Here is a 24,652-nt window from a genome sequence, read left to right on the forward strand (position 1 = left end):
AAGTCAACAGGGTACTTTATATTTTAAGCAGATGATGTCCTGCCTAGAAGGGCAGGACCTCTGTTTTTTTTCTCTTTCAGCAACCAGAGACAACTGATGACAGCTGACAGCTCAAATTACCATGCATTTACTGGCCAACAAGGAATATGTTTTTGTGTTCTATGTTTCTCTTGTGTGTGCTTTTCTTGTGGTCCGGAATTGTTGTGTTTTAATATCTTTGATAAATAGTCTAGTTGTACATCAAACAAAGGTTAAATGAAATGCGTACTTGTTCTTGTTCACTTGGAATACAAAGTGTTTGGATAATCAGGAGATGTGATTACTTCTAAGTGCTATCTTTCCCTACGTAAAAGAAAGGCAAACTTCATTGGCCAAATTGTATTGCCAAAAATTGTGTTAAATTTGCATACCAACAGTCTTATGAAAGCAAAGACATGAAAAGTTAACCCACTCCATATGTGTACATGGGCATCCTTTGGCTACCTCAGTTTCTGCCAGAGGGCTGGGATGGTGGGAAGTATTGGAATAGAGGTTGTATGTGAGTCTAACTCCTGAAAGGTGTGCTTGTGTTCTGCTTCTTGGCCCAAGTTCTGTAATAAGGTTATTTTAGTAAGGGTATGTGTGATATATATTGAATTAATAAGACTAATGTACTGTATATGACATGTTTTATGTCTGTTCTTTTGGGAAAAAAATGTATAAGTGAGAGTGAAGTTCCCTTTGCAGCGTTTAAAAGACCATCAAGAGTGGAAAACAAGACAAAGAACAAATAGTTAACTGGAAAAAAGAAATTAACTGGCAGTGGCTAGGTATAGATAAGACACTGCTCACAGTCAGACTTGGTGACACCAAGGACAGGAGCGGGGGCTTGAATTTGCCCACGCGCGCTATGAGATCTGCAAACACTGCCAGGCACTATGAAAAGTGTTAGGTTTCTTTTTCTCACAGGTAAGAAGCACTACCGAAGACCTCTAGCAACCCTGCACCTCCTTGGAACCAGGAACTGGATTGATGTAAAGGTCCACCAACGAAAGACTGCTTTGGCTCATGCTGGAAAGGCCCAAGTCTGCTGACTACCAACACGCTTGTGAGTGCAAAGACTGACTGCTTGGACCAAGATTCTCACTGCAAATAGCCCTTCACCTCGGGAAATTCTGGCCTGCTGATGACTAGCTATTCTCCTCTGTGCTTCTGTAGCAGCGGGGAAAAGTACAAGGTGAAGTACTGTTACCTCTCCTTGTCTTTTGACAGATCTCTGTGCCTAATTTTTCTAGAACAAGCAAACACCATTTCAGGGGATGTGCTAGTACCTCTTCCCCTGGGATGCTGGCACCACGACGTTCTGGGAGGAGAAAGGAACACTCACTCCACTGAAATTATTTCCCAAAGTCAGGAATTCCTTGACTAGAAAGACATCTAAGAAATGACCCTGGTGCAAAGAAAAAGATTATAGTCCCTGGTGAGAGGACATTTGTCGGACCCATGGTTGGAGGATGTATATTATTGTTCTTTTTGGGTTATTGTCTAAGGCTGTGCCCTGTGTCATGGCGGATCCTATATGTACCCCTTTCCTATGTTATTAATGTTCCATGCCTTTTAAAGAGTACCTCTAAATAGTTAATAACAGATGTAGATCCTAAGTACCACACCAGGAAAGTATGGTATTATATCCTGAGGCTGGGAAGGCATGCAGTGGGATCTAGTATGTTTGGAAATTCAGGTTTCTGTGACCGCTGATGGCCATTCGCGAGTGATCTTGAGTACAGGACTGACCACTGCCTTACAGACACATGCAGAGTAGCCATCTGATGCTGTGGTCATGGAGGCATATTGTAAGCTTTCTGGGTGAGATGTGGACTTTACAGTGCCTCCTTCAAGCACTTTGGCCGGGGTGGGCTTCCACTCCGAATCCTGACGGGTCCATGAGAGGATGTCCCATGGACTGGATTATTCACCAAGACATTGGAAATTAATACTTAGTATACCTAACTGATGTTATAGTCAGTGCCCCATCCCTTGATTGTCAAACAAACAGGCATCCACCTCTTTGTCCGTGCATCTCATTCTGGATTGGGGTGTGCTAGTCTCAGAGACAGTGTCAAATATTTGCGCAGGCTTTGAAAAACATCTAATGCATATTAATAAAGCTTTCCAAACTTGCCACAAGAGATTGGATGAATAGCAGGAAGTGACTTTGCAAAATAAACGGTTGTGCTAGATGCCATGAATCCTAAATATAGGGGGCTTGTGCTCGCATCGGAAAAACTGTTACTTTTTTGTTAATCACTCCTGGCTTAATAACAAGGATTTACAAGCTATAAGAATGCTGCTGTTTTTCATGCTTGTACCTCTTAATCACACTTTTAGTCTTGAGGACCTCCTCCAGACTTGGGTCATGGTTTACTAGACCTCTCCCGACAATTGTTAAATGTGTATGTTCCAAGAGTCCCATTATGGTCCTCCAGGGACAAAGGGGGGATTGTTAGGCCTGAATAAAGATTAGCAGACAAAACCAGGTATGCAACCTGACCAAGTCAGGCTAACAAAGGTTTGTGGGTAATCCCTGAGTGGAAAGAACTAAGAAGCAGGATGTTCTCACGAAGAGCTGGGAAAAAGTAAGTTAAGAGAGAAGCTGCATTCCTGGCACAGTACCAGATGTGCTGTGTTAGAAGCCAGCCCCTTTGAAGAATTGATAAGACTCTAGCTTCCCGCCTCCGGTTACACTCCCTGGTTTTGTTCTTTGTTTGTTTTTAACTCCCTACATTTCTAATTTAGGCATCCAAGTATACTAAAGGTGTCTAGTTTCTAGTTGTGAATAAAGGGGTGGGTTGCTCAAGTGGAATAATTTATGACGCGACGGACTGTCTATATAGGTCTTATACTAAGAGGGTAAAGAGCAGGCTGGTTCTCTCGGGAGACAAGCTGCTCTCTATTGATGCGTTGCACTTGTCAATAAAGAGCTTTTGATCCGGACCTTGCTGGTGTTGCTGTCTCTCTTGTGGTCAGACAACGAACTTTGCCCTCTGGGTTAGAGGTCCCTGACAAAAATAATATTCCTGAGAAGAAGGCCAGATCCCACCTCCTTGTGCCCCAAGGTAGTGTGAGGAGGTGAAAGGGTCCCACAAAGCTTCAATATAAATGATTCAAATCATGGCTGGGTCTGGAGAGGTGCACTGTAAGCCCCGCCTGCCTTACCTAATGCTGCATCTGCTCCCAGCAGGTTATAACCCCTCAAACCTTTCTCAGGTCATTTTATAGGCTCCGCCCCCTCTCACCCCCCACCCAAACTGGACACACCCTCTGCGGGAATCGAATGAGGGTGTGCAACAGCACGTGAGCCCAAGCCCCATCTTCTGCTCCTCCAATCCCACCCCTCACTTTCCGGGCACAGAAACAGCCACTGCACCGGGAAGCCTCAGGTGTCGCTTGTGCAGGGAAAAAGCCTTGCAGGCTGCTCTGTGAGAGTATTTATGTACAAGGGACCGGCGTAGGGAGAAGCTTGCGGCCCCTGTATTGAATTACTTCAAGTTTGTAACCTGCCGCCTCTGGGCGGCGAGCGGGGCTCACACGCAGTCCCCACCAGACACATGTTAGTGTTATTTGCACAGCACGGCACGCATCAATCCGACACCTAGGCTTGAACCCTGCTCCCATTGTGACTTTCTTTTTTGTCCGGGATGGGCTTGCAAAGCTCGCCGCCCAGGTCTTTCTTATTAGTATCTGCTGCCAAAGCCCTGATCCCATCCAGCTCTTTAAAAGAGGTTGAAGGGAGGGGCTGCCTGGACCCTAAAAGCTCCGCCCCCCTCCTTCGCTTTCCACGGCAAAGCATGAAGAGTCGCATCATCGGTGCAATCGCAACCCTCCCTACAAAGCGCCTCCCACGTGCCCGGGCGCCCGGCTCGGGAGCTGCACTCTCTTTTGCAGATTATTGGTTTGCAAATGGAATGGGACCTAATTCTGCTTGCCAGAATAAGCGCAAAGGAGCTTTTGCGTCCCAGCCTCAAGCCGCCCTCTCGCCTCGCGCCTTCTCCCCCCCAGGTAGCACCCGTCGGTCTGCTGTAATTTGGTTTGTTTCCTTCCCAAGGCGGCCGGCCGGCGGGAGCTTGGCCGCGAGCACAGGCGGACGGCGGAGGCTGAAGCCAGCCTTGGGAGCAAGCCGGCGCGCGTGTCCAATGTAAAAAATCATCTGTCTCCCCTCCGCCCCCTCTTCTGAGACACCCACCGCTAGCACCACGGAGGAGGTCAGACGAGGACGCTGCAGGACTGGGGCTGTCATAAGTGGGGAGGGCAAAACCAATGCATTAAATAAGCCTCCCTCCCGGGCCCCCATGGTACTGGAGATGCAAAGCTGGGGGGAGGGGGCGATGCCGCGTGTGTCACCGATCAGACGGAAATCCTCGAGGTTTCTAAAGCTGGTGCATTGAGATCGCGGTGTTTTGGAGGAGCGTTTTCACTGGTTTAGTTTAAACGGCTTAATACGTGATAAGTAGAAAAATGGCGCAAGAGTGGGAGTGGCGGGGCAAGGAAGGAGCAGCTGAGCTGGGCTCCTGTCATTGCATTTCAGCGCAAGGCGTTTTGATGAAGATTTCCCTTTCGGGCCCAAGTTAAATGTCAGCTGTTTTCAGCCCAGCAAACCCGACTGTCCTGCACCTTGCGCTACGTGGGGGAGGGGAAGGGACACACTGAACGTCCAGCCCAGGCTTCAACTAATTGTAAATGCCTGATGCAACCGGGCACACAATCCCGGGGGAAGGGGGCTCGCAAACCTGTGTTTGTAGCAGTTCTTGGTGCATGTCGTGGCAATGTGCAAAGTTCCCTTGTCGCATCTGCAGCTGAGCAGGAGGGAAACTTCCTGTCTGCCCCTCGTGCATCCTCCTTCCCTGGCCTCTTTGCACCGTGCTGCGGATGGCAAAAAGGGGGAAACTTACTCTTGTTAGCAGGAGGTGTCGAGCTTTGCCCTGCGTGCAGTGTATGGCTTGGGTTACTGTGTGTTCGAAGCAGTTTGCAGAGCTAGCAACGGCTGTGCAAAGCTGCACAGAAATCCCTTTGCATTTCCCCAGTACCTTTCCTGACAGAGCACAGGGTTAAAGCAGACAACTCTGTGTGTGCGCCTCCAGGTTTTGTTTTGTCTGAGTAGTTTAAGCAGCTCAAAGGGAGTGAAACGTGTTTCTCCAAATCTGCCCCGTGCGCCCTGCATTCCTGCGGTATCTCAGTGATTATTGGCTTTGCTTTATTAGAATTTGGAGGTTGATTATTGCAGAATGATTCATGTCTAAATGCATTTCCTCCGGTTTTAAATTGCAGCTTAGTTCTGATTTTCTTGCAGGTCTTGGGAGAAGTCTCTCTCTCTCCAGTGGAAACACACTCAAACCTCGCTTTAAAGAACAGCGTAACCAAGGAATAAGCAAGAGGAACCCAGTAATGCCAGATGTTCAGAAAAACCTAGAGCTTGAGTTTGACTATTTGCAGCCCTGCTTCTATCCAGACCAAGATGATTTTTCTTTGTGCAGTCCAGACTCTGCTTCCCCAGGGGAGGACATCTGGAAAAAGTTTGAACTGCTGCCTACCCCTCCTCTGTCTCCCAGCGGGGCAGGACTTCAGGTGAACCCCGCAGGAGGGGACCCATTGCCATGGGCAGGGGTGGCTTTAGGGGGATTCCGATCCCATGATCCTCTGGACTGGCCATCTAAACTGCTGCTGCCTGCTGAGGCCGACCTTTGGGGAAGCACAGATGAAGGAGACTTATTCAAGACAGGTTTGGGGGAAAGCAACAACCTCAGCTCCATCATTTTCCAGGATTGTATGTGGAGTGGCTTTTCTGCCCACCAGACACTGCAGAGGGCAGCGAGTGAGAAACTGCAGGGTCAGTTGGGAGCAGCCGTGGCACCATTGACAGCTGGCACATCCACCACCTTTGCCAGCCCTGGGGGTTCCAACAGCAACAGCCAAGCAGAGCTCACCAGCTCTATGTTGGAGTGTACGGATCCTGCAGAGGTGTTCCCCTTCCCCATGAACAAGAGAGAGCCAGTGGCAGCAGCCCCAGCACCATGGGGAAGAGATGGCATCCAGGTGAACTTTAGTGGGAGCAGTGGGATCGAAGAGGGAGCAGCAGCTGCCACCCAGTGCAGCAGCTGCCACACAAGTGCCACCATCAGCTCAGGAGGTGTTACTCTCAGGGACTCGGGTAAATACTCCACTCATCACAGATTTGTTAGCCTGCGTACATATCCCCAGAAGTATTTGTGTGTGCTTGGTTGTGCCATCCTCAAATGCAGCTTTTGGAGGCAGCATCACCATTATGATGCATCTCCCCCCAACCAGAGGCATTGAGGGAAGCAGAGTGAATTCATTACGGGCAGCCTTGCAAAATTCAGTTCACTTAAGGAGGGTGTCATTTGATGGTCAGGTAAACTAGCACTAGTTATTATCCTGGGAAGGTGGGTGAGTAATGTAGTGCCTGGCTGGTACACTATGAACCTTCTGCAAGGCTGCATTAGGCTGTCGAAATTGAGAAGGAACAAGGGGTGGTCGTTTTCTCTCTCTCTCTGTCTTCACATTGTCCTTCCTGTAATAAAAATTAAGCTCAGTGCATGTCTACACTACGCACAGAAGTTGACCTATGTTAGGTTGACTTACAGCCTTGGCAGTAATTACTGCAGTTTTTCATGTCCACACAACCCTCTTTCTGTCAGTGGTGCATGGCAGGTGCGATGGAAGCACCCTAAAAGGGGGGGGGGGCACCAGCGCCCGAACCATGACCCCACTCTTGTGCTTAGGGTGACCAGACAGCAAATGTGAAAAATCGGGATGGGGGTGGGGGTTAATAGGAGCCTATATAAGAAAAAGATGCAAAAATCAGGACTGTCCCTATAAAATCAGGACATCTGGTCACCCTACTTGTGCTGCCCCTTTTCCCCTAGCAACACAGCTCAGGTTCTCGGCTCCTTCCTAGGACCCTGGTTGTCCCCCTGGACTCCAGGAACAGATCTCCCCACCAGAAACCCCCTGGGGGACAGCCAGGCTCCCAGCGGGGAGCCAGGAGTCTGGGCACAGCGGGGCTTCCAGCAAAAAGCCCCGAGCCGAGGTGGAAACTGGGCTCCCTTCAGGCAACGGGGAGCCCAGACAACTGCCCAGCTGGGAGCCAGGAGCCCGGAGTCAGCTGGGCTGCAAGCCGGGAAACTGGGGTATCCGGACTCTAGCTGGAGCCCCCCCACCCACCCAGGGGTGACAGCAAAAGCTGTGAGCTGGGCACAGGGTTCACAGCAGGGATGGGAGCCTACCAGCCTTTCTTGTCAATTCCATGGCTGCAGCTGTGAGCTCCCTGCTGCCCAGGAGCCCTGAACTTGAAAAGAATGACAGCCAACAGCCCAAGTAAGCCATGCGCCGCCTTAAGTACACTGACATAAACCCTACGCTTGTCGTGGAGGTGGAGTTATTACAGCGGTGTAGTAGGGCCCTTACATCAGTGGGAGCAAGGCTGTAGTGGAGACACTGACATAATTAGTTTGATGTAAGCTGTCTTACATCGGCTGAACTCTGTAGTGTAGACCAGGCCTTAGTCTTCCCTTTCCCCAAGCTCCTCCGTACACCCCATGTGGTCAGGAGACCAAAGAAAATAAATCCATGACCCAAGGTTGGGGTGAGCAGACTACAGCCCGCGGGCCAAATACAGCCCTCCAGCCATTTTAATCCGTCCCTCGAGCTCCCCCTGGGGAGCGGGGTCTGGGGCTTGCCCTGCTCCAGCGTTCCATCCGGGGAGCAGGGTTGGGAGCCTCTCCACATGGCTCCCAGAAGCAGTGGCATGGCCCCACTCCGGCTCCTACATGTAGGGGCAGCCAGGGGGCTCCAGTCTGCATGCTTCCCCCGCCCCAAGTGCTGCCCCTGCAGCTCCCATTGGCTGGGAGCCACGGCCAATGGGAGCTGCAGGGGCAGTGCCTGTGAACAGTGCAGTGTGCAGAGCTGTCTGGCCATGCCTCCGCATAGGAGTTGGAGAAGGGACATGCCGCTGCTTCCAGGAGCTGCTTGAGGTAATTGCTGCCAGAGCCTGCACTCCTGAGGCTCTACCAGCTCCCCAACCCCCTGTCTCAGCCCTCCAAACCCCTCAATCCCAGCCTGGAGCACCCTCCTGCACCCCGAACCCCTCATCCCCAGCCCTACCCCAGAGCCTGCACCCCCAGCTGGAGCCTGCACCCCTTCCCACACCCCAACCCCCAGCTCCAGCCCTGATCCCCCTCCTGCCCACCGAACCCCCCGATCCCAGCCTGGAGCACCCTCCTGCACCACAAACCCCTCAGCCCCAGCCCCACCCCAGAGCCCGCATCCCCAGCCGGAGCCCTCACCCCCCACGATCCAAACACCTGCCCCAGCCTTGATCCCCATCCTGCCCTTCGAACCCCTTGGTCCCAGTCCAGAGCACCCTCCTGCGCCCCAAACCCCTCATCTCCAGCTCTACCGCGAAACCTGCATCCCCAGCCAGAGCCTGCACCCACCCCAGAGCCACCCCACAGCCCTCGGTCATGCCCCCTTTCTTTGTTTCTGGAATCTCAGTGAGTCAATAAAAAAAAAAGATTGAGGAAAAGTGGGTGGCCATATTCCTCAGTGCTTGAGGATCCCTGCCCCCTGCCTTGAAGCGCTTGTGCAGAGAGAGGTAGGAGGGGTAAGTAAAATGGCGGCTGAAGCGAGGGGAGAAGGTGTGGAGCTGGGGATGAATAACTATTGCAGAATCAGCTCAGTGGAGTGAGCCCTTAGGGCAAGGGTCATCAATTATATTTTGTTTCTTGGTCAAGGTCCAGACTCCAGAGAAAATAATATAAAAAATAACAACAATATTGATAATAACAAGTACATATGAAGATGTTGGGGTCTCTTCAAAAGCCTCTGGTGGTCCAGATGGCCTGTGGTTCTCCTCTAGACTTCCCGTGCCTTAGGGCATGGGATGCAGCTGAAAAGAGGGGAGGCTGGGAGAGAGTCCACCAGCAGCAAATTCAGAAGAGGTCAGAGGGCTGTATTGTGCCGTGAAAGTTAGTCTGGAAGAGAGGAAAGCTTGTAAATCCCAGACCACTTTCATTTGCTTTTCTTTGTTAACAAAAACATAGCCAAAAACTAAACCCATTACTGTCCAAGTGGCTGGATGTGTTTTACTCCCTCACAGTTCTAGCTGGTATGTGGGTTTGCCAGTTGCTGGGAGCATGCTTGTCGTAGGGCATTGCCTCTTGGAAAGGATTCCTTGAAAGGGTCCTTTTGCAGACAGTGATAGATAACTAAAGGGCATCCTATCCTGGGCACGTTTTTACTTAACAGATGCTGGATGAACTTGAATGTTTCTTTTTTTTAAACTTCTCCCATGCCAAAGCCTACAGTGTGGTTTATCTCAAAATTCATTCATGTGGCCAAATAAAATGCAGCAGATGCAGAATGTATTGTGTAAATAGTGCTTTGCCGATACAGGAAAAATGTTTTTAGTGTAAAATAATCCTGCCCTGTACATGGCTCTTAAATGGCTGGGCAGTCTAATAATTTAGCAGGGAAATGTTTGACTTTGGGCTTTTGGATTAAGACAGAGAAAAATCCAGAATGCTAAAGAAATCTTCTCATGTAGAAAACCCATCTGTAATTGCAAAGAAGCCCCCTTCAGTTGTAAGCACAGTTTCTTGTATGTAAATGAGTAGATCCATATGACCATCATCCTTAACTTGATGACAAGTCTCCTGTTTCAATGTCCCTTTAATGGCTGTGACTGGACAGCTTTCTGTGAGGCGGCACTTTTCTCCCAACAGGAGCTGTCTTCTTGGCAGTAGCCCAGAGCACCGTCTTACTGAGACTCTCACGGGAACAGCTTCTCATTCCACATCAGAACAAATGCAGCAACTGTTTAGTTTTCTGGCTCCTTTTTAATCAAGCAAGGATGGCGTTGTGATAGTCTGTGTGCGTGCGCGTGTGTGTTTGTGTGCGTGCACACGCATGTGTGTTGTGTGCCCCAGTTTGATGGTTACAGTATAAATTAGGGCATTTTCTCTAATACTGTTTCCTCTAGTGTGTTTATTTGGGTTGCACTTTCATGTGTCCTATTGTACAGCTTGAAAGTGTGGAAAGCTGTCTGGTTTAGGGTTCTAATTTTAATTTTGCAGAGATCCCCCCTTATTGTGTCTGGGTGTGAGTGTATGCACTATCTATCTCCATCTATCTGTAGATAGTACATCCAGCCTATTTTTATCCTCAATCACTGCATTTTTGCTTTTGGTCCATACCTTGAACACTTAAAAACCTATGGATTGCTGTTTCTCCTGAGAATCCACACAGATATGTTACTAGTTTTTAAATGCCAAGGTCCTATATGAATATTGTTTGTTGAGAACAACTTACTTTCTTTATCTTATATTTTGTATTTCTAAAGATGAGGAAGAGGATGAAGTGGAAGACGTTGAGGTTCTGGCAGAAGAGAAAAGGCATTCTTCCTCCAAGAAGACTGTTATAACTATTATTCCAAATAATGCTGGTGAAATGATTCACCAGCATTATTACTATGCCGCCTGTTCCCCATACATTGAAAGTGAAGATGCCCTGCCGCAGGAAAAGCTAAAAAACGAGGTGCCCCATGTCACAGAACCCGTGATCCAACCAGAGTCTAAGAGTTCAAGTCCTCAAAACATAGAATCAGAGGATAGCAAACGTCGACGCCTCAATTGTCTGGAACGTCAGCGGAATAAGGATCTGCGCTCTAGTTTCCTCACATTAAGGGACCATGTACCTGAACTGGTTAAAAATGAGAAAGTTGCAAAAATACTCATCTTGAATAAAGCCATTGATTATATCCATTCCCTTCAGGCAGAGGAACACAAGTTATTGCTAGAAAAGGAAAAATTGCAAGCCAGACAACAACAGTTGCTAATGGAAATAGAACACATGGAGACGTGTTAACTTTTTTTTTACCTGACCTGGACAGTCACTGCCACTTTGCACATTTTTGATTCTTTAAAAAAAATTGTGTTTTCTGATTTTAATGTTGTTTTTCTTTCGATCCAATCCTTGAACTAGTTGATGAACTATATTATTCGGGTAGAGAGCACATGGATGTTCTTGCAAGGAGTTTGACTGCCAAACCACGATGCACTGCCCTCGTATTGCTTAATAACTACAGATGTTCTTTATACGTTGTGAGCATTTAGAGCTACTGATGGCACCTAGTTGAGTTTAAAAACACTGATTCCTAATTTTGAATGGTGTGTATGTTCTACCAGATGTAACTTCAAGGGTTACCATTTGTACTTCTGTGGGAATTTTCTGTAAACGCGATGTACACACTTGCCTTTTGTACATGTCTTGGATTATGAGAGGTGGAGAAGTTCATACCTGAGTTTGGTAATACCTCAATGTTTGAGGAGCATGTTTTCGTATACAAATATATTGTTAATCTCTGTTATACAGGCAGGGTAAGAATTAGTACAGTGCATACTTTAGTATGATGCTGAGACATAACTACATTTGATACTTATATTTTCATATGAAAATGAGTTCTGAAAGTTGGGAGTGGATATTACTGTATCTCTTTTTTGAACTAAGAAAACTTTTGTAAAGGAATTTACTAAATATGCCTTTGCTTAGACTGTTTCTCCCAGTTGATGTATTTGTTAATGTTTGGTGCATAGAACTGGGTAACTGCAAAGTTCCATTTTTAATTTCTTCCAGGGATGTACATATAGTGCTGTTTCTTACAACGTTTTGAAATACCTTGTGTTTGTGAAAATACCAAATAGCAGTTACATGATGTGCTCTACAATATTTATTTTTCAAAGTAGTTATTCTTTTTTATTATAAATGCTATTACTTTAATGGTGCCCATGAGACATAAAGACATGATTCCAGCTCCTACGCACTTACCATCACAGGATAGAGCTTATATTACAGGAGGGATGAAATGCCAGCAAATTACCATTTCCCGTAACAAAGTCATTGTAATGGGAACAATTGTAATGTACTCCTGTCAATCCATATTCAGATCTCTCCTTTGATACAGTGATCTCTCTAGGGCAATGGTTTTCCACCTATGGTCCGTGGACCCCTGGGGTCTGCAGACTATGTCTAAGATTTCCAAAGAGGTCTGTACCTCCATTTAAAACTTTTTAGGGGTCTGCAAATGAAAAAAGGTTGAAAACCACTGCTGTATGGGCCTTATGCAAAGCCCATTAAGACTCTTGTTGACTGCAGCAGGGTTTGGGTCAGTCACTGAATGCACAGCACTCTCAGGGCTAGGATGCATTGCTGATTTCCACCAGCTAGTGATCTGGCTCCCATACCTGAGGCATATCATGAGAGCGGAATATTTGTGGAAGGAATTGCCCTAGGGAGGAAAGAGAAGTGTTTGTGTGGTGAACCATGATCTTATGAGCTGAGTCTTACTCTTGAATTCTGTTCCTTCTTTCTTAATGTATCAAAAGACATAACCCAAAGGTTGGCCACCATTTGTTAGGAGAGTTGGTATAACCCCCTTGCTCATTCCCCATATTCTGAGAAGGATTCACAGCAACAGTTTCCCCTTCAAAACCTGGAGCTGCCTGTAGCGGGGTGGTTACCAGATCCAGCCCTGACAGGATAGAAGTCATCCCTGGGAGAGGCCTAAGGGCTAGGAGAAAAAGCCCAAGCTGATTGGGGAAGGAGCTATACCTGGGCCATGCCCCAATCAGGGCAGCTGGGGCTTATACGAAGGCCAGGGCAGCCAGAAGCAGAGCAGAGTCTCTCCTCTAGCTGTAGAGGGAGACTGGCCTGGCTGCAAGGGAGTAAGCAGGTAGCTGGGAGTGAAGCAGGGCTGGGGAAGTGCTAGGGGTGCTCCAGTCTGGTGACTCTCCAAGCTGCAGGGCCTGGTTCCAGGTCCATAGAGGTACTGCGTGGTAGAAGAAGGCAGCAAGTCAAACCCCCTTGCCTGTGATGAGTGGCTTTTCTACTGCAGTCTGCCCCAGTGAGTGGGGCTAGGTAAGGACTGGCAGTAGCCCTGACTGAGGTGAGGTGGGGGTAGTGGATGGGGGCTCCCTGGGGAAGGGAGACCCACAGAGATTGTTGGGGTATTGCCAGGGGGCAGCACTCCAGAGAAGGTAGGCGCCAGAGTCTGGGAGGGACATGGGGGGCCAAGCTGTGTGGTGGATCACTGGCCTGCAGAGGGTGCTTTGGGCTGGGAGATAATTCCCTGAGAGACCAGCAGGGGGTGCTGCAGGGGTGAGTCCACATGCTTACAAGGCCGCACTTTCGAAAAGGGGGAAAGAAGCACAATCTATGGTTTCTTATCAACATTTGAAACCAGTTTATCCATTTATTAGCCGCCCTTCCCAACCATTCAAACAGGTGGAGATAGCCCTGGGTGATGCTTCCTTAACAGAAGAATGGATGGCATGGAAGAGCCAAAATTAAGATATTTCGGTGCCCAGTGACTTGTACATAATGGCCAACAGAAACCCACCGCAGAGGCGAATACATCTCAGCACTGGCGGGAATAACACCTCACAGAGACTGTTCATCATGCAGTTTTGGGATACTGCTGGTGAACATAGTGAGGGGCTAATACAGCAGGGTGGGGATTCTCAGCCACTCTGGGCACTGCCTGGGCAGAAAGGAGCCAGTCACAACTGGGAGACACCTTTCCCCTTCTGGCTTTGTGTATTAAATATGGGGGAAGTCATTTTCTTCAGGAAACATTTTAATGGAGATAAAGAAATTGACCATTTAAACCCCTGTAACCGCCAAGACGGAGAATGGCTCAAGGCAACACATTCCCTCCAAAACAGGAGAACTTGCTGCAACTAAACAGGGGAACGTCTCAAAACCCCCAATGCTTTTTAACAGACATTTGATAATTACTCAGAAAAAGGGAAAATCTGACAGCTGATATCAATGTTCAGTCTTTAAAGAGAGAAAAGGGTGGAAATCTGGAGAATTTTGGATAAATTTTCACAAATAAGAGAGGAAAATAGACCAATGTATGGGATTTTATATCGATAGTCAATAGTAGGTAGAGGTAACATTTGAGTGACTTATATTGTTATTTGACAACTCAATAGAAAAGGGACATCTGCAAAGATTTTCTAACATATTCAAGAATTTGGAAAAGGTCAATCAGATTTTGTTAATATTTTATAATTAGAGAGAGAGGGGAAAAAATCTCAAGGAATATAAAATAAGTAACAGATACCTAGAGAAGAAGTGGGGCAAAATTTTAGGATATTCTCCTGAAGAGCTCCATGTAGCTCAGAAATTTGTCTCTCACCAACTGAGGTTGGTCCAAGAAAACATGCCACCTCAACCACTTGTCTTTCTAAATGCAAAGCAATGTACTATTGGAGGGGAAAAGTGATCATTTAACTATCAACTCAAGAAATGGAGCTGCATGTTGCTGTAGTCAGCTCAATGACAAACTGCACTCAGTGCACGGCTGTCATCACAATGGGGCAAAATCTGAGGAAGAGACTAGAGGAAGGGTCAATAATTGGAGAGAAACCTGACTGGATTTTAAGTATCGGGGGTAGCCTTGTTAGTCTGTATCCACAAAAACAACAAGTAGTCCAGTGGCACCTTAAAGACTAACAGATTTATTTGGGCATACGCTTTCTTAGGTAAAAAACCCACTTCTGCAGATGCCACCAGACTCCTTGCTGACTGGATTTTATATCCCGTCCGTGACAATCACGCAGATATGAGGGAGAATTTTATATTTCATTAACTCATCTGTGAGACGAAGAGGGCCCTCAAATCACGCCATTATTGTTTATGGCTGACGCTGTGAAACAACGCTTCACTCAGCCTCCTCGTCAACTCACTATCCCCATCTCTGAAGACCGTACATGCGTCCCAATCGCTATCAGTTGATGTAAATCCTTTCCATCCAACTACTGAGCCTCTATGGTGTAATGCATGAAACTCACACTAGAGTGTCAAAATCATACCAATGCCCCTTCACTGATTTCAACAACTCCATCCCGATCTCTGAGTCACACATTCAGCCCTGGACCAATCTACACGGAGGTCCCCAACTTTCTAAGACACCACGGTCAAAAACCGATGGTGCACATTAACACCTATCTATAATCGAACAAACTACCGACTGTTCCGCTACGCCTCCTTCATCAGGGCGCCACTTCATAGCCCGGGCACATCACACGAATCCATGTTCTACAGCCAATGCACATGAGCGTACAAACCCGCCACTCTGCTCTAAAGAGAACACCATCAGACAGAGACCAGAATCACGGCTAACATAAATCTCCACCAAGCATTCTCTAAACACTCTCATGACCCGTGCACAGAAAACTGAGGAAATTAGGAAACAAGATCAATCAGAGCAGAACGTGTACCCAGGAAGCTCCTATACACCTGCAATGAGACCAAACCCAAGAAGAAACCGCACAGGAACTCACTGGCAATACACACTACAGCTCCCCAGTAAAACGCCTCCAACGCATCATCAGGGATCTACAACCCATACGCTGGGACAATGATCCCCACCTATATCCACATCAGGTCCTTGGGTTGGCAGGCCAGTCCTCGCTGCCCACCAGACCACTGCCGAACGCGATGGACGAATGTATTCTCGAGCCGACCCAACTGCAGACACCTACAAGCGAACCCATCGTAACTCAGCCCTCTAGGTAAACCAATCCATTGCAACAGAAGACACCGTCTTGATGCCCAAACCCTGCACACATACCGAACAGGCCGAGTGACACACATCACAGGAACCAGGTAACCAGATAAGCCACTACCCATCACTGGTTCACATGTTTCACCTGCACGTACCCACACCAATTGTCAAAATCCCATCATATGCCAGCTAATCGCGTGATACGTGGCTGCTATGTACCGATCGCACAGAGACTGAAGTCGACTATCGCAACAACGAGATAAACTGGACACAAATCAGATCAGGAATGGCAATATAAACTAAAACATGATAGGAGAGCGACTTCACCTCCCTGGACCACACTGAGTATTCCATACCTTAGGCGTGGCCTCAATCCCTTGCAGTCCACAAAAGAGCAGAGACAACTGTGCAAGCAGAGTAAACTGCTGACTTGCAGTTCATTTCATATATCTTGACACCATCAGCTCTGGACTAAACAAAACCTGTAGAATTGGCTTGCCAATTCAGAATAGTTTCTCCTTCTTAGTTTTCATCACCTCTACCTGCGTAGTAAACATGGCCTCACTCGTCCCGTGACTGAACAGAGACCTCGTATCTCTAGCTAGTTGCTTGCCTAGCATACTATATGGGACTGCCCTGGATATTTCCATACATGCGCTGACAGTGGTAATTCACCTATGCCACGAACCAGCTCACGCTCCAAAACCATTCTGTTGAGTCTATTAATGGTCCACAAAAGGATTTCTCTGCTGCCTATTCACCCAGATCCAACTAAGCTTAACACGGCTACCCTCCTTGAGTCAAGCGACGACATAGAGACTGAAATCACTAACAATGTGCCTGCTGCTAAAGAGTGACAGCGTAGCCTCCGTCAATTGTCAGCAGGAGGAGCTCTGCTCCGCCGTAACCAATAATCCACTCCCAGGAGAGGCAGCAGCTTGTACAAACACCCCAACCACTGAATGACTAACGTTTTACTGAGGAAAAGCACCAAGGGGACAGCGGATCTGTCAGGGGAGAGCCCCGGCAAAACAAAATAATGCAGTCCCCAGCCCAGCGGTAGCCCTGTTCTGACAAGTGAGCCTCCTCCCAACCACTGCCGACAACAGCGTTGTCCACACTAGCGTTTGTCGGTAAACTGACGCGAGTCCCGTGGATGGAGGGTGGTATGTAAATCCCGCATGGGGGGGGTGTTTTTTCACACCCCTGAGCCAGGAAAGTTTTACCCACAAAAGTGCCGCGCAGACAAGGCTGCGGAGAGGATTTCGTATCCCCCCCGTGGCACGTGGAGCCCCCCGGCTGCACAGAGATAGTTCAACACCCGCCCCTGCCCGGACACAGAAAGGGGAACCACCTGAGTCCCGCCCTGATCCTGCTGCCCCCGGGGCAGAGCCTGGCCGAGCCGGGGGCAGCGGCTCCATCGCGAGCCAAGCCCCTGCTCCAGCCCCGGCGCGTCCCGTTTCCCACCCGAGACCAGATCCCCCCACCAGGGGCCTCGGCCGCCAATCAGGCAGTGTGAGGGGAAAAGAACTACGCTTCCCGGCATGCCCCGGGACAGGAGGGCGGGCAGCAGGGTGTCTTCCGCTTCCTGCGGGATGGAAGCTCCCGTTGTTAGGGCAGCCGGTCACGCCACTTCCGGTCCGAGGCGCTTCAGGAACTACATCTCCCAGCCTGCCCTGGGGGCGCTCCCAGCCTGTCGAGCTCATCCTGGCCCCCCGCGCAGAGATTCCCCCGCCGGCCCTGCGCCCCGGTGACGTCATTCCGGGAGCATGACGGCGCCCTGAGCCCCCCGCTCCCCCACCCTCGTGGCCAGTGTTGGCAGAAGCGGGACGGGGGCAGGGCCCTGCCTGCTGCATCTGCCACCAGCCTTGTACCCCCCCATTGACCACTCCCCCCCCATTGACCACTGCTGGGCGGGGGGGCGGCTGCGAGTCGGGCTGCAGCCAGCAGCAGAACCCACCAGCACCGGACAATTTGCCCGTTTTTAAGAAAAAGTCGGGACACCTGCAGGACGAGCCCCTTAGAAACGGGACACCCTCGCCCTATGCAGAGTGGGGCAGCGCCACACCCCCCCCCGCCGCCTCGCCCCTCAGGGGCAGCCCTCTGGCCAGGCTGTCGGTGGGAAGCGGAGCCAGGCGGTGCGGGGCAGCTGCTCCTCTGGCTGGTGGTGCCATGGGGAAGGCAGCTGGGGCGTCCCCCCCGGCCCGTCTGTGGCTGGTGCCAGGGGTTGCCACTGCTCATCTCCCAGCCCCCTGCGACTCCTCATGCAGCTGATAAGAGCCACTCGGATGGGGGGACCTGGCTCCAGGGCCGGCAGGGCCCTCGTGGAGCAGCCACCGCAGGGGGATCCCTGCTGGCACACAGCCCCTCGCTACCCCTCTCCCTGCAGCCTGAGCTGCCCCCTGCCCGCACATTCTCTAGCTACCCCCACCGCCATCCTGAGCGATTTTCGAACTTTTTGAGCTGAGTCCCCCCTTTGAGTTATATTTTTTGGTTGTGTCCCCCCCATAACCCAGACAGGCTGGGTGGCCTGCTGAGGTGAGTCAGGGGGTGGAGCTGGTGGGCCCTCTCTGAACCCCGCTGTGTGGAGCAGGCCCCCCTCCAAATAGAAGTCAAACGGTGCCTATACCCAAGGGTCCCAGCCCGGAGCCCTCCTGAGTCTGTCCCCTGCCTCTGTTGGGACCTGGTGTTTTTATAGTATGTTGTGGGGACTCAGAAAGGAAAAGACTGAGAACCCCTGCTCCAGGAGTTGTCAAAGATCAGTGTTAACTGTTTTTAAAGATTGCTTTAGCTAACTCTTTTAGTACCCTAGGATGAATTTCATTAGGCCTTGCAGACTAATACATCTAACTTATCCAAATATTTGTTAATGAGGGCTGTCAATTAAAAGCAGTAACTCATGCGATTAACTCAAAAAAATTTATCGCAATTAAAAAAATTAATTGTGATCAATCACAGTTTTAATCGCACTGTTAAACAATAGAATACCAATTGAAATGTATTAAATATTTTAGATGTTTTTCTGTGTTTTCATATACACTGTTTTCTGTGTTTTATTTGAAATCAAGGAGTACATTATTTTTTATTGCAAATATTTTCACTGTAAAAATGATAAACAGTATTTTTCAGTTCACCTCATACAAGTACTGTAGTGCAATCTCTTTGTCATGAGAGTGCAATTTACAAATGTAGATTTTTTTTTTGTTCCATAACTGCACACAAAAACAAAACAATGTAAAACTTCAGAGCCTAGAAGTCCACTCAGTCCTACTTCTTGTTCAGCCAGTCGTGAAGACAAAGAAGTTTGTTTACATTTACAGGAGATAATGCTGCCCTCTTCTTAGTTACAATGTCACCAGAAAGTGAGAACAGGTATTTGTATGGCACTTTTGCAGCTAGCATTGCAAGGTATTTACATGCCAGATATGCTCAACATTCGTATGTGTTGTCAGATGCTACTGGATATATTGGCTGCTCGCTCTGTTCAATGTTGATATCACTCAGCTGCAGCGCTGCGTGTGTTCCCTCTGTGTGCCGTCCAGCTCTTCGTAGATAGCTGACACAGCAGACCGAAGAGGAACCCCCAATGACCACAGAGTCAGTAAGGTACGAAGGCACGTCGGCCAGGTTTATTGCCGTATTGGACACAACAATAGTTCCCCCTAGATTGTTACTCTAACAGGGCATACTACTAATATGTGACCACGGTCATGGACTGGCTCAGTCAGTGGCGAGACTTCCCACTGCCCCTCGGCTGGACAAAGACACTGCCCCAGGATGCATTCTTACACACAGGTACAAACAAGCTTAACATCACTCCTACGTAGCAAGGTGCAACCCCTCACGTAGCAAGGTGCAACCCCTACGTGGTAAGGTGCCGCCCTTTCACCTGTACATGTTGGTTCGAACAAAACAGCTCTGTCCATCATATTACCCTGCCCCTGTCATTGGATGGGTCAGTTGTTCCTTGTTATCTGTGGGACGTACATGTATATAATGTTCTGAGATCTAGTGTCAGTTACCTTTTAGGTATGTATCTTCTTGCCAGCATTGCCCTTTCCTGACAGCTTCTGTGAGCAGGGCCTGCCTCTGGCTCACAGCTTAACTTTGCTTTATGTTAGCAAATCTTGACCATTACTTTATCAGGCCTCAGGCCTCATACCAGCGTCTCTGAACCAGGTTTATATCTCAGGGCCTCCTCTTACTACAGTATGCTCCTTCATGCTTCGGTCACCATTCCAGAGGACATACTCCATGCTGACGACACTTATTAAAAAAAAAGTGTTAATTAAATTTGTGACTGAACTCCTTGGGGGAGAATTTACATCCGCTTCTCTGTTTTACCCGCATTCTGCCTATTATTTTCACGTTACAGTAATCTTCGGATGATGACCCAGCACATGTTTTAAAAAATATTTACACTGCTGATTTGACAAACACTCAAGGTACTAATGTGAGATTTCTAAAATAGCTTCATCACTCGACTCAGGCTTAAGTCTGAAGAGCCTTCCAAAATCTGAGAGGGATGAGGTATGGAGCAGGCTTTCAGAAGTCTTAAAAGAGCAACACTCCAGTGCAGAAACTACAGAACCTAAACCCCACAAAAAGAAAATCAACCTTCTGCTGTGGCATCTGACTCAGAGATAAAACAATGAACGTGCGTTGGTCAACACTACTTGGATGTATTGAGCAGACTCTGTCATCAGTATGAAAGCAGTCCTCTGTAAGGTGGTTGAAGCATGAAGGGACAACGAATCTTTAGTGCATCTGGCACATAAATGTCTTGCAACGCTGGTTACAACAGTGCCTTGTGAATGCCTGTTCTCACTTTCAGGTAACATTGTAAACAAGAAGCAGGCAGCATTATCTCTTGTCAATGTAAACAAACTTGTTTGTCTGAGCAATTGGCTGAACAAGAATTAGGACTGAGTAGACTTGCAGGCTCTGAAATTTTACATTGTTTTACATTTGAATGCAGTTTTTTGTACATAATTATACATATGTAAGTTCAACTTTCATGATAAAGAGATTGCACTACAGTACTTGTATTAGGTGGATTGAAAAATACTATTTCTTTTGTTTTTTTGCAGTGCAAATACTTATAATCAAAAACAAAAAATGAGCACTGTACACTTCCTATTCTGTGTTGTAATTGAAATCAATATATTTAAAAGGTTTTTTTTATTGTTTAACAATGTGATTAATTGTGATTCATTTTTTTAATTGCTGGACAGCCCTTTTGTTAACCTGTTATTTCCCCATTGTGGTTTCTGTTCCTTCCCCCTCTTGGTTAAAAAATTATTGTTTTACGTATCTGGTCACAATTAAACTTTTTTAGTGAATGTAAAAAGGCATTAACCACCTTATTCTTCTTTTGGTCGTCTCTTATGAGCTCTCCTTCCCTGGTAAATAGAGGACCTACACTTTCCTTTACCTGTGTCTTGCTCCTAATATATTTATAGAACCTTTATCCTACTGCCTTATATGTCCCTTGGCTAGGTGTAACTCATTTTCTGAGTTAATCTTTCAGATTTTATTCCCACATGCTTGTGCTACTCTTTTGTACTCATCCGTAGCAAACTGTCAACGATTCCACTTGTTTAGGATTTGTTTTTATTTTTTGGTCATTAAAGAGCTCCTGATAGAGCCATATTGCCCGCTTACTATTCTTTCTATCTTTCCTTCACATTGTGATAGTTTGGTGTTGCTCCTTTAATGTTGTCTCTGAGAAACTGCCAGATCTTGTCAACAATTTTTTCCGCCTCAGATTTTTTTCCCATGAGACGTCACCTTTTTGAATTCCATTGTCCTTATTCTGTTACTCCCATGCCGTTCTTCTCATAGAATCTTGAAATCTGTCATTTCATGATCACTTTTGCCCATATTGCTTCCTACCTTCAGTTTCCTAACTAACTCTTTCTTGTTAGTCAGAATCAGGTGTAAAATGGCCATCCTCCACTTACCGCTTCCATCTTCTGAAAGAAACAGGAGTCCCCAGTACATTGCAAGAACTTATTGGATACTTTGTGTTTGGTTGAATTATTTTTTCTAACAGATGTCTGGGTAGTGTGATGGGGCAAGGCCAGATGGCTACAGTAAAGTACTGAGAAACATGTATGTTAGCCCCAGGCTAAACAAATCCCTAGGACCATGGTAACCAAATGGCAGTTGCTCCAGGTTAATCAAGGCACCTGGAGCCAATTAAGGCTTTCATGAAAAGGCGTGGAGATAGCTACTTTAATTAGATCACCTTGCAGCCATCAGGGCAGGCTAACAGGCACCTGGGTTTAAAAAACGAGCTCACCCCCAGTCGAGTCAGGCAGGGAGGACCAAAATATGAGAGAAGGCAGGCAAGTGAGAAGCTGGGATGTAAGAAGCTGAGAGTGAGAGAGTGTAGCTGCTGAGGATTAGGAGACCAACAAGCTAACAGACATCAGGCAGGCGAAGAGTCCCTGTGGTGAGGATAAGAAGATGCTTTGGAAGAGGCCAGAGGAATAGCTCCAGACAGCTTGTAGCTGTCATGCAGCTGACAGGCGATAACAGCGCAGAATCACATCAGGCCCTGGCTGGATCCACGGTGGGTGGACGTAGATCGGGCGGCCTGGGTTGCCCAAAACCTTCTCCTGACAGACCAGGAGGACTTGACCCAACGTGGGAAGATCACGGAGGTGAGCCAATATCTGCAAGATCAGCGCCACAGACCCACCAGTAGAGGGAGGAACTTGTCAGTAGTAATAAAGCTCTCCCCCATTACTAAAACTATGTTCTGAATTACTGTTATAGGCATGCGACAGATCTAAGACATCCAGTACGTGCAACGGAAAGTGCCAGGCGAGAACTGTGGCCTGTCTGACATGTCTCCTATCACTCTTTTTTGCCCTAACAGAGCTGCGATTTAACAATCCTTGTTTTGCTCCAGATAGATTCATCCGTTCCAGGGGAAGAGAACAATGGCTGCAGTAGGAGCCATTGGGTGAGGGATTATCAAGGGAGCCTTGCTGCTGGGTTCCTCACTTTGGTGAGAAGGGCGTGTAAATACAGAGGCCGAGGGACATTTTGGGGGGATTGTCAGGAAATACACCTGTGGAGCAAACGGAGGGGCGCAGAGTCTGATTAAACTGCAGACTTGTTTACTAATGAGGCCTAGATCCTAGGTAATAGACCCATGGTTGGTGGGTGGAATTCCCTGAATTTGTGACACACCAGAAAACAACCCCCACCAAGGTAGAGGAGGAACTTTGTCATAGTAGATAAAGTCTCCCCCCCATTACTAACTATGTTTTGAATTTTCCTGTTATAGGCATGACAGTCTAGAACATCAGTGTGCAAGGAAAGTGCCAGGGAGAACTGTGCCTGTTCTGACATGTCTCCTATCACTCTTTTTGCCCTAACAGGCTGCGATGTAACATCCTTGTTTTGCTCCAGATCATTCCATCCTTCCAGGGAAGAGAAATGGCTGCAGTGGAGCCAGTTGAGGTAGGGATTATCAGGGAGTTGCTGGTGGGTTCCCTTTGGTGGGAGAAGGGCTGTAAATACATAGGCGGTGGACATTTTGGGGGGGTTGGTCAGGAAATACACCTGGTGGAGAAACGGAGGGGGCCAGAGTCTGATAAAACCTGAGATTTGTTTACTATGAGGCCTAGATCCTAGTAATAGACCCATGGGCTTGGTGGGTGGGAATTCCCTGATTTGTGAAACAGAAAACAACCCCACTGGACTAGGCTGGGAACACTTACCAGACTCTAGTACTGGAGCCTGAACCTACTAGGCCGTTTGTGAGATACAAAGGGGCACTCGCCAGTGAAGCTCAGGGAAGACACACCATCCCTACAATATGGTTTCTGGCAATGAGGAGGGGGTTCCGATTCACACCAGGGAGTTGTTCCTGGACCCTGCTTGGGGCTCCGTCTCCTGTATCAGCCTCTGGCTAGTAGGTGAGTGGTGAATGTGAAGACCCCTGCCCCCTCTGTCTGCTGGGAGGGCTGAGGGGCGTTCTCTTTCTCCCTTGGGCTTCCTGGCTGCTCTGATGGGGTAGGTGTGGGACTATGTTGCCTGTCTGACTCCCAGAGTTCCCATGTGATTGGCCCTTCTCCCTTGGGAGTAGTGGGGTTGTCACTGGGCACCAAGTACTGAATAGGGGGCTTTTGCTCTTTCAGGAGCCGGTGGCCTTCGAGGAGGTGGCTGTGTATTTCAGCAAAGAAGAGTGGGCTCTGCTGGACCCCGTTCAGAGAGCCCTCTACAGAGATGTCATGCAGGAGAACTATGAAAACGTGACCTCGCTGGGTAAGGATTCCTGTTATCAGAAGGGGAAATGAAGAGTTAAGGTTCACAATACCTCACGATGCAACCTCAACTCTGCCTTGTTTCAGCAACACACCAACAGGCCAGTGACACACATACTAGTATTCTACCCTCCCTGCTACAGAACTTTTTGGGAACAGAGCAGAGGAGCAGGATAGCACAAAGTCTAACATCTTCTCTTTGCTCAGGCAAAGGTTAGGGTTAGGTCCAGTGTATGGGACAGAAGCTACCCACGCCTGGCCTGCACTCAAACATTGAGCCTACTACACGCAATCCATCTCACACTTTCCTAATTTTACCACCCCTTTACCCTTGCAGTGGGTATTCCTTATGAGTCATTGCCTTCACTTATCCCTTACTATGGCACCAGATACTGACAACCCTTGTGGGAAGAACACACCCTTGTGTACCTTTATTGACACAAGCTTCAACACTCAGCACTGAAATTAGGAACATCTGTTCCTTCAACTGTCACATGCACCTCTCTTCATATCACAGTCACAGCTCTGCCAAGTTACTCCAACAATTCCTACCACCGTTCATTTAAAGCTACAGCTAACACAATGCACGTAGCAGGAGTGCATGCCGATAAATGCTGGCATTCAAATCTGTCCAACGCAACACACGTTCTCTTAGTTCTTCCTCCTATTAATTATTCATCAATACATTTGAATGCCAGGGAATACTATTAGGTCATCTGTCTGACCTCCTGTATAAAACAGACCATAC

General features: G+C 48.0%; 2 protein-coding genes across 2 annotated transcripts in view; both read left to right on the forward strand.

Annotated features, from left to right (window-relative positions):
- The first annotated feature begins 5,421 nt into the window (after positions 1-5,421).
- Positions 5,422-10,917, forward strand: LOC116835308 (N-myc proto-oncogene protein-like). The gene is made up of 2 exons (XM_032798063.1): positions 5,422-6,184; positions 10,394-10,917. Exons 1-2 carry the CDS (start codon positions 5,422-5,424, stop codon positions 10,915-10,917), a joined length of 1,287 nt encoding a protein of 428 aa, XP_032653954.1.
- An 11,225-nt stretch (positions 10,918-22,142) lies between these two features.
- Positions 22,143-24,652, forward strand: part of LOC116831737 (uncharacterized) — a 41,858-nt gene continuing 39,348 nt past the window's right edge. The window contains 1 exon segment of the mRNA XM_075070504.1: positions 22,143-22,290. Within this exon segment, the coding sequence (XP_074926605.1) occupies positions 22,143-22,290 (148 nt within the window).

Source organism: Chelonoidis abingdonii, chromosome 11 (assembly GCF_003597395.2).
Source record: "Chelonoidis abingdonii isolate Lonesome George chromosome 11, CheloAbing_2.0, whole genome shotgun sequence".
In the NCBI taxonomy this organism is placed as follows: Eukaryota; Metazoa; Chordata; order Testudines; family Testudinidae; genus Chelonoidis; species Chelonoidis abingdonii.

What these genes read in the sequence shown, in the direction of transcription:
- LOC116835308 (XM_032798063.1), top strand. Translation starts at nt 5,422, where the DNA reads ATGCCAGATGTTCAGAAAAACCTAGAGCTTGAGTTTGACTATTTGCAG. An exon ending in TGTTACTCTCAGGGACTCGG is followed by an intron (nt 6,185 to 10,393) that starts GTAAATACTCCA and finishes GTATTTCTAAAG; the next exon opens with ATGAGGAAGAGGATGAAGTG.